Here is an 8657-nt window from a genome sequence, read left to right on the forward strand (position 1 = left end):
GGATGGAGGGGGAGGGGGATAGGATAGAGAGGGGAGGGGGACAGGATGGAGAGGGGAGGGGGATAAAATAGAGAGGGGAGGGGGACAGGATGGAGGGGGAGGGGGACAGGATGGAGAGGGGAGGGGGACAGCATGGAGAGGGGAGGGGGATGGGGGGAGGGGGAGCTGGAGGGGGCTCTAAGGTGGGGGTAGAGGACCCAGTGGGATGGGGCAGGACCAGGGCATCACCTGAGTAATGAGGAACTTTGTGAGCCTCTCAGGCAGCCGTCCCTTTTCACTGGACAGAATCATCTCCAGCATGTCTCCGTGAAGCTTCTCCATCACCACAAACACCTTCTCAGGGGTCTCAAACATGCACTCCAGGTTCACAATCCCTGGGTGCCGGAGACTCTGCCAAGGCCAGATGAGAGGAGGGGCAGGAGTCAAGCCCTTCCCTCCCACTCCCATCTGGCTTCCCACAGACCCCTCCCCCGACCCTCCCTCTGCCCTCACCAGTCCCCGCCAGGCAGGGTCCAAGGAGGGAGTGTCAGCCCCGCTGCCCTGGAGCTGGGGCTGGGAATGCCAGGTCCTCACCTGCAGGATGGCCACCTCATTCCGGAGCTGACTCTCCTGCTTGGTGGGGAACCGCAGCTTGTCAATCACCTTCACAGCCACGTCCCTGCCCGTCTTCCTGTGCTTCCCTGTGGGTGGCAGGTGTGGGGGTCAATCCTATGCCATCGTCCCCCCACCCTAGAGGGCTGCCCTATTTACAAGTGAGGCTCCCAAAATGGGGCTGGGCGTGGAGTCTGAAACCTTGGCTGCAATCCTGGTCTGACACTAACTAGCTGTGGAAGTCACTTGTCCTCTATGAGCCTCAGTTTCCTCATCTGCAAAATGGAAGTAATAATTACCTTGCCCTTACAGGACTGTGTTACTGCTCAGTTGTTTTCAGTTATGTCTGACTCTCTGTGACCCCATTTGGGGTTTTCTTGGCAGAGACACTAGAGTGGTTTGCCATTCCCTTCTCCAGCTCGTTTTACAGATAAGGAGACTGAGGCACACAGGGTTAAGTGACTTGCCCAGGGTCACACTGCTAGGAAGTGTCTGAGGCCAGATTTGAACTCAGGTGTCCCTGACTCCAGGGCTCAGTGCTCTAACCACTGCACCACCCAGCTGCCCCTTCAACTCCTCTACACCTTTTAATCTCAGAGACTTGCCTGGAGGCACTGAGAGGTTATGTTCACACAACTAGTCATATGTCAGAGGCAGGACTTGAACCCAGGTCCTCCATAACCTGAGGCCAGGGAGGGAGGAACCCATTATATTACACATATAGGGTGTCCCAAAAGTCTTGGTGCAATTTTAATCTATTAAAGCTTTAAACTGCACTAAGCCCTTTGGTCTTGTAGATGAGTGAATATTATTAAGGTAGGAAGACCTCAAGGGGCACATCAGTAATAACAATTAAACATTTGTATAACACTTTGAGGCTTGCAAATTAACTCACTGGATCTATTAATGTATTTGATCCCCATAACAACCCTCTGAAATGAGCGCTATTATTATCCCCATTTTATAGATGAGGACTGTGAGGACTTGCCCCCATTACACAGTGAGTGTGAGACAGGATTCAAACTCGGGTCCTCCTGCCTCCCAAGTTTAGCCCTCTATCCACGGCACCACCTAGCGACCTCACAGAGAAAATGGGGGAAAACTAGGGGAGATGAGACTTTAGGGGAGCGGATGAGGGGCTCTGGGGAGGTGAGCAAAAGGGAAAGACGGAGCCTCAAGAATTCTATCCACGGGGTCGCCAACGTACGGCAAGTGGGCATGTGCCAAGTGTTCCGAATAGGGGTCTCCACCCCAACCGCCCAACAGTGCTTTGTGTTTTACCTCCGTAGACAACTCCAAACTGCCCAGAGCCAAGCACCTCGTCGGGGAAGATCTGGTAGACTGTGGCGATGTCCTGTGGGGAGGCAGAGCGGTCAGGGAGGGAGGGAGGGCTTTGGGGGAACAGCAGAGCAGGGGAGACAGGAGGGAAGAGGGGTCAGAGAGAGATGTGGAGAAACCAGACGAGAGGGGCAGAAAGGGAGATGGAGAGACAGGGATTGAGAGAGAGAAGGGAAGAGACGGGGGACGGGGGGAGAAAGGAGCAGGAACGGGAAAAGGGAGCTGATTGGAAGCAGGGAGGGGGACACAGGAAGGGAGGCAGGGCGGCAGGCAGATAAAGGCACAGGTGGGCACCAAGGACAGAAACCACGGGAGGGATGCAGGAGCACAGTCTCACCACATTCTCCTGGATCTGGCTGTTAGACACAGAGATGCTGAGAGAGGCCTGCCCTGAAGAGAAGGAAAGGATACATGAGGAAGACCGTATCACCCCGGGCACGGGCCACCAGCCCTCAGGACAGCACCTCAACCTGGGACTCACTGTGGGGCGCGTGGCCGGGAGTGCTAGGAGCGTCCTGCAGGATGACCGGCATCAGGGCCTGGCGGATGGCCGTCTCCCAGCCCCGGGCGGTCTCAGCCCCTTGCCCGCCGCCTGGGCCACCAGGGGCCAGGATGGGCGTCTCGCCCACGAAGTAGGTGGTGTTGGCAGTGACGATCTCGAAGCAGTGAGGATTGGTGCCCGGGGGCACCAGGGAGAAGTTCAGGGCCGGCTCCACAGCCAAAATCTCAGACAGGGGGATCTCCTGATGGAACACAGAAGGGCACGGTCAAGATGCCTCAAGGGACAAGGTACAAAGAAATTGGATTTTGATTCTAGAGCCAACCAGTACCAATTCTATCAGCAGCGGTAAGAAATAAACCTCCCCCAATCCCTAGGTGGCCCCTCCTAGGAACCCAGGTTCAAATTTCCACGCCCAAGGAGACTGGGTTGGTCAAGGCCCAGCTCAGTGGGTGAGAGCCCAGGACATACCTTGTAGTATCGATTGGTTGTGTTGTTCTGGAAGAGGGTAAGGCACTTGCAATCTAGCCTCCAGTAGTGACGTTTCCTCTGTGAGGACGGACAAGTCGTCAGCCCAGGGCAGCCTGCCTCCGGGCCAGACGACACCAAGAAAAGGCAAGGGCAGAGCCGGGGCTCTCCTTCCCCACCCATCGGTCCCAGGGTCCACTCACCAACGTGTCCTTGTTGCTGTAGTGAACGACCCACCCCTCTCGGAGGGTCGTGCTGGATTTTCGGGTTGTGTGTCTCACCGACTGAACGACTCTCATTAGGGGGATGTACCCGAGGGAACTGGGAGTGGGGAAGAGATTGAATCACAATCAAAGGCAACAGTTAAAATCAATTATGGACACGTCAGAGATGGAAGGGACCTTAGAACAAAACGCAAAAGAAGGAAAGAGTCAAAGCTGGGAAAGCTGGGGAAAGCACACAGATACATTGTTGGTGGAGCTGCTGAAAGCAATTTGGAATGGTGCTAAAAAAAAGCGGGGGTAGGGAGAGACAAAAACGTCTAGATTCTGTGACCCGGAATTCCTACTGCTAGGCACATACTCCAAGGACGAGCCGGCAGAAAAGAAAGGTTCCCAACACACTCAGCTATTCATGGCAGCATTTTTAGGGGTAGCAAAAAGCAGGCAACAACTTCGGTGCCCCTCAATTGGGGAATGGCCAAACAACTTCTGTAGAGGACTACTTCTGCACCATAAGGAAATACAAAGAAATAGGGAAATATGGGAAGACACATACAGCGAACTATAGCAAAAGTAAGAGAATAACAGACAGAAGGACTACGACAACGTCAATGAAAACACCGGCAAAAGAAAACTTAATGCCGTATAATGATGATGATAAGGGCGCTGGCCCTGGAGTAGGGAAGACCTGAGTTCAAATCCAGCCTCAGACACTTCCTAGCTGTGCGACCCTGGGCAACTCACTTCACCCTAACTGCCTCAGTTTCCTCATCTGTAAAATGAGCCGGAAAAGGGAACGGCAAACCGCTCCAGTATCTCTGCCAAGAAAATGTCCAATGAGGTCATGAAGAGTCAGACACAACTAATGGACTGAACAACAGAAATTATAATGACCATGGTTGGCTCCGAAAAGAGCTGAGAAAATGGACCCACCTCCCCTCTTTGGGGAGCAGGGGGTGGCAGGGGCAGAATGTCGCCTCCACTGTCAGAGATGGTGAAGGTGATGGTCAGTTTAGATGAACTGTTACTTTTTAACCTTTGTTACAAGGGATGGCTCGATGGGGAGTGGGGTGGCAGATGATGTGTTTAGAAATGAAGGCAAAGTGAGAACAAAAATATATCATTTTAAATAAGATTAAAAAGTAAAAGAACGTAACATCAGAGCTGAAAGGAACTTCAGAGACCATCTAGTTGGACCTGGGTAAACTGAGGCCCAGAGCAGAAAGGGATTCTGGGAAGGCCAGACAGCAAGCTAGAAGCGATGTGCGAGTCTGAGTCAACAGGTAGGGAGGGACTGGGCTGGACGTTAGCGTCAATACCTCTGAGCCTTGCCGGCTTCACCTTCCTCCTCCTCACTGGCCCTCAGGGCATTCTCCGCATGGGAGCCAGGGATGACCCCAGAGTCGTCGGACTCATCCATCATAGAACTCTTGTCAGAGTCCCCAAAGTCACTTGCCTCTTCCATGGGCACATCTGTCGGAGGGGATGGAAGGGACCACAGAGCTCAGGGATCCCTTGAGAGGTCTCCTTCCCACCCAGCGGGCCCTCTCCCTCCCCTCCGGCCGTCCTGGCTCACCGCCATTGATGAGTGCCTCTCCCAGGCAGTCGTTGGGGACGCGGGTGGCACAGCGTTTGTGACAGTTAAATTTGCAATCTGCAGGTGGGGAGGGTTGATGGAAAGTCTCATCAGCTCTGGTGTTTTCCACTCCACCTCCCCAGGCTAACCCCACCATCGATGGGGAAACATCCATTGCAACAACTTCCCTTCCCCAGTTAGGATTTGGGGCCTCACCCCCCAAAACCCCACGGCTAATCCAGAGACCTCAAGCAACAGCACTAAGAACCACCCAGCGCCTGCCCCAGAGCAGGCATTTAACAAACACCTACTGATTGGCCCGGAGACTGTCTGACCCCCAAACTCTACCTCTCCTGCCACCAGCTCTGGAAACAGGGCAGTGGCCTGAAATAGTCTTTAACGACAGGGCCGACATTCCCAGTCTGAGAAGTCTAATACGCTAAGATCCCAAACCTCTAAAACACCAAGTCTTTGATTCTATCCCGATTTAACATTCTACGGCTCTAAAATCCCAAAGATTCTCCTGAAGCAAATCTAGCGTCCACACAGGCACGCTGCCAACATTCCAAGATCCTCCAACTCCATTCTGGGATTGACACCATATGATGCTGACTTTGCAAAAGCATTTGTATCCCCGTCGTTTAGGGGGTAAGGGCTCTTCACTCATTCATTTCAAATTCTAACATTCTGAAATCTTATGATTAAAAGTGTCTTCTAAATCTAATGTTCTAGGTAGCCATGCCTAAGATTCTAACCTAAGTCTAACATTCTAAGTGTCTGTTTCTAAGGTTCTCTATCCTAAGCCTGAAGTTCTAAATGTATTTCTAAGGTTCTCTAAGTCTGATGTTCTAGGTGTTTGCTTCTATGGTTCTCTATCCTAGGTGCCTGTTTCTAAAGTTCTCTGTTCTCAACCTAATGTTCTAGGTGTCTTTTTATGGGTTTTCTATTCCAGGCATCTGTTTCTGCAGTTCTGTTATAAACCTGATGGTCTAGGTGTCTGTTTCTATGATTCTCTAAGTGTCTTGTTCCAAGGTTCTCTCTTATAAATCTAACATTCTAGTTGTCTGTTTCTAAGGTTCTTTATCCTAAGCTTAAGGTTTTAGGTGTCTATTTCTATGATTCTCTATTCTAAGTGTCTGGTTTCAAGGTTCTCCCTTATAAATCTGACATCCTAGTTGTCTGTTTCTGAGGTTCTCCATTCTAAGTCTGATGTTCTAGGTGTCTGCTTCCAAGGTTCTCTGTTCTAAGCTTGATGTTCTAGATGCCTGGTTCCAAGGATTATTTAATCTAACATTCTAAGTATCTCTTCCTAAGATTCTGAGCTTCTCTGCTTCCCTGGGGATTCTGCATCCCTTGTTCCCCTCTGACCTCTACCTGCTGACCTTTGCATTGGAGGCCCTGTCGAAAGAGGCCCTTCAAGAGCTTCTTGCAGGCCTGGCAGACTGTAGGCCGAGTATAACTGTGGATGAGGAAGGTGTGCGGGACCTTGACCTTGGAGAGCAGCAGCTTGTCCAGCTCAATGGGGCGGCCCATGTAGGACACGGACGAGGAGGAAGAGGAAGACGAGGGCAGGCGGCGTGAGGACACCTCCGTTGAGCTGCGGCTCTGTCCAGAGGGAGAGGAAGTCATGGCCCCCTCTGCCCACCCCCAAGCCTGGGGCTTCTCTCTGTGCAGGACCCTCCCATGCCCTGCCCCTGCCACCACCAGGCACCAGCCCCAGGGCCCTCACCAGCTCATCGGACGAGCAAGGCAGAGACTCAGACGTGCCAAGCCGAAGGGAGTGGCCACTGGCCAGAGAGGTGGAGGACAGACGGCGCTTACGGGCCCCGCTACAGTTGTTGGGGATGCTGAAGGCACAGCGCTTGTGGTAATTCAGCCCACAGCCTGGAGGCAGAGGGGAGAGGCTCAGGGGACATGTCCAGATGCTGCTACTGTTAAGAAGCCAGGCAGCCCGGACCCTGCCCCCTCCAGCATATACTCAGATCCCCTTCCCAATGGTGGTCCTCAACCCTCTCATCAAACTGCCTTCCCACCCCAGATTCCATCCAGGATGTTTCCCCGGACCTGAGGTCAGTCTAGCATCCTTCCAACAATCCTTAATTTTTCCTTAAACACCTCCCAAGATTCTTCCACATCACAGTAACTCCCCTGTCAGCCTCAAAGCCACAGACACCCCCAAATTCCTTTATATTTCTAGACTCTCCCCATTTCAAAAGAAGCGCCCCCCCCCCATGGTGCCTCTCATCTCCCAGAAGGTTCCCTCCAGCTAATGGTCCTCATCTCTCCCTGTCACAGAACCCAGAAAATGTTCCACCTCTGAGGTGGCCCCAGTGCAGCCTTCTTCTCCTCCCTTAACAGGGTCCCCCCTCTTCCATTGTCTGGCTCTTCTCACCTAGACAGCCGTACCTAAGAGTTTTGGGGGTGGCACAAGCAGGACCCTCAATTCCCCTTTTTTAAGAGGCAGTGTATGGTACAGAGGAAGGGGCCACTACTTAAGTCTCAGGACCTGGGTTCAAATCCCATCTCTGGTGCTTCCTACCTGTATGACCTTCACCAAGAGGCTTTCTTCCTCATCTAAAATGAGTGGGTGTGACTAGGTGACTGTGTTCTAATCTTTTGAACGATTCTTGCTAACGTACAGGCAGCATGTCTATAGGGTGCACCTCCAGACCAGGAGGTTTGCATCGACTAGCTGCCATTCTATTACTTGTGTGATCCTGGGGAAGTCACTAACCTCTCAGCGCCCTAAGGCAACTTTCTAAGACCACAAGCTGAAGAGCAGGTACTGATCTGTCCTGGTAGGGGGGCTTGCTGACCAGGAGCTCCCTACACCAAAGAAATCACAAATCTGGTAAAAAAAAAAAATCTTGCTAATTAGGTACTAAGCTCAGTTGTTTCTTTCTGCTTAAAGAGCAGCCCCTAAATTTCAATGCCCCAGCATGAAGCCCAGTTCACCCTGCCCTAGGTACACCAAACCCACCCTGATACCCCAGTTGGCCACCCTTCATTTCCTCCCCGCTAACACTGGCTCACCATCACACTTGAGGCCCTGGCGCACCAGCCCGAATAACATCTCCCCACAGTGGTCACAGAAAGCTGGCGCTCGGTAGGAGTGCACTGTAAGGGCATGTGGCCGAATCTGGAAGTCCTCAAAGGTGGCAGAAGCTGAGAGAGGGCAGGTGATTCGTGGTCAGGACTTGGGAGGAGAGGACAGGACAGGGGGCAGGGATCCTGACCTCCTCTGTGCAGGGGGCCTGGCACAGTGTGAGCAATTCATAAAGACTTGTTTCCTCACTTTCCTTCTTATGAGAAACTGAAAAGAAGGAACCCTAGAAAAGGTCCCGGGAGACCCAGTAGCGGGACAACAACCCCCAGTCCTTCTCCACCACTAATTCACTGCATGACCATGGGCAAGTAAGTTTTCTCCTCCTTGGGCCTCAGTTTCCCCTTTTGTCAGATGGGGGAGACATCAAAAGGGTCCTTTCCAGATCTGCCCTTTAAAGATTCTATGATTTGATAATTCTCAGATTCAAAGGATCCTCTCACCCTTATCTGCTTCCCCAAGTCTCCATGACAGAGTGACAACCCCCTCCCCCAGCCCCCTTACCGGATAGTACCACCTCCACCAGGTCTCCCTCCTGTATATCCCCAGCAGACCGAACCAGCTGCAGGAGGTTAGCGGAGGTGGGGTCATGCTTGAAGAGTAAGATCTTGTCATAGAGACCGTAGAAGCCACACTCGGGGAACTGGGGGGGAGGGGAGTCAAGGTGTTAGTAAATCTCCAAATATTCTACTGACTCAGCCCAGAACACTCCCAGGCTTGGGCCCATTTCCCCCGGAAACACAAGGACCTCAAAGCCCCTGCTCCTCCCTTCCTCCTCCACCCCCACCCCCCAAACAGATAGAGACAGACAGAAACACACACACACACACACACACACACACACACACACACACACACACA

General features: G+C 52.5%; 1 protein-coding gene across 2 annotated transcripts in view; it reads right to left on the bottom strand.

Annotated features, from left to right (window-relative positions):
• Nucleotides 1-8657, bottom strand: part of LOC114031015 (serine/threonine-protein kinase D2-like) — a 14101-nt gene that overhangs the window by 2922 nt on the left and 2522 nt on the right. For both annotated transcript variants that reach the window (XM_027846011.1, XM_027846012.1), the window contains exons 2-14: nt 8301-8439; nt 7727-7858; nt 6423-6577; nt 6076-6298; nt 4694-4771; nt 4437-4590; nt 3100-3217; nt 2900-2977; nt 2411-2672; nt 2267-2319; nt 1873-1945; nt 574-680; nt 229-390 (exon numbers count right to left, since the gene is read on the bottom strand). In XM_027846011.1, the coding sequence (XP_027701812.1) occupies nt 229-390; nt 574-680; nt 1873-1945; nt 2267-2319; nt 2411-2672; nt 2900-2977; nt 3100-3217; nt 4437-4590; nt 4694-4771; nt 6076-6298; nt 6423-6577; nt 7727-7766 (1503 nt within the window). In that variant the 5' untranslated portion in view covers nt 7767-7858; nt 8301-8439. The remainder of the gene's footprint in view (nt 1-228; nt 391-573; nt 681-1872; nt 1946-2266; nt 2320-2410; nt 2673-2899; nt 2978-3099; nt 3218-4436; nt 4591-4693; nt 4772-6075; nt 6299-6422; nt 6578-7726; nt 7859-8300; nt 8440-8657) is intronic.

The sequence above is a fragment of the Vombatus ursinus genome, unplaced genomic scaffold, assembly GCF_900497805.2.
Source record: "Vombatus ursinus unplaced genomic scaffold, bare-nosed wombat genome assembly UNPS02015030.1, whole genome shotgun sequence".
NCBI classification, from domain to species: domain Eukaryota; kingdom Metazoa; phylum Chordata; class Mammalia; order Diprotodontia; family Vombatidae; genus Vombatus; species Vombatus ursinus.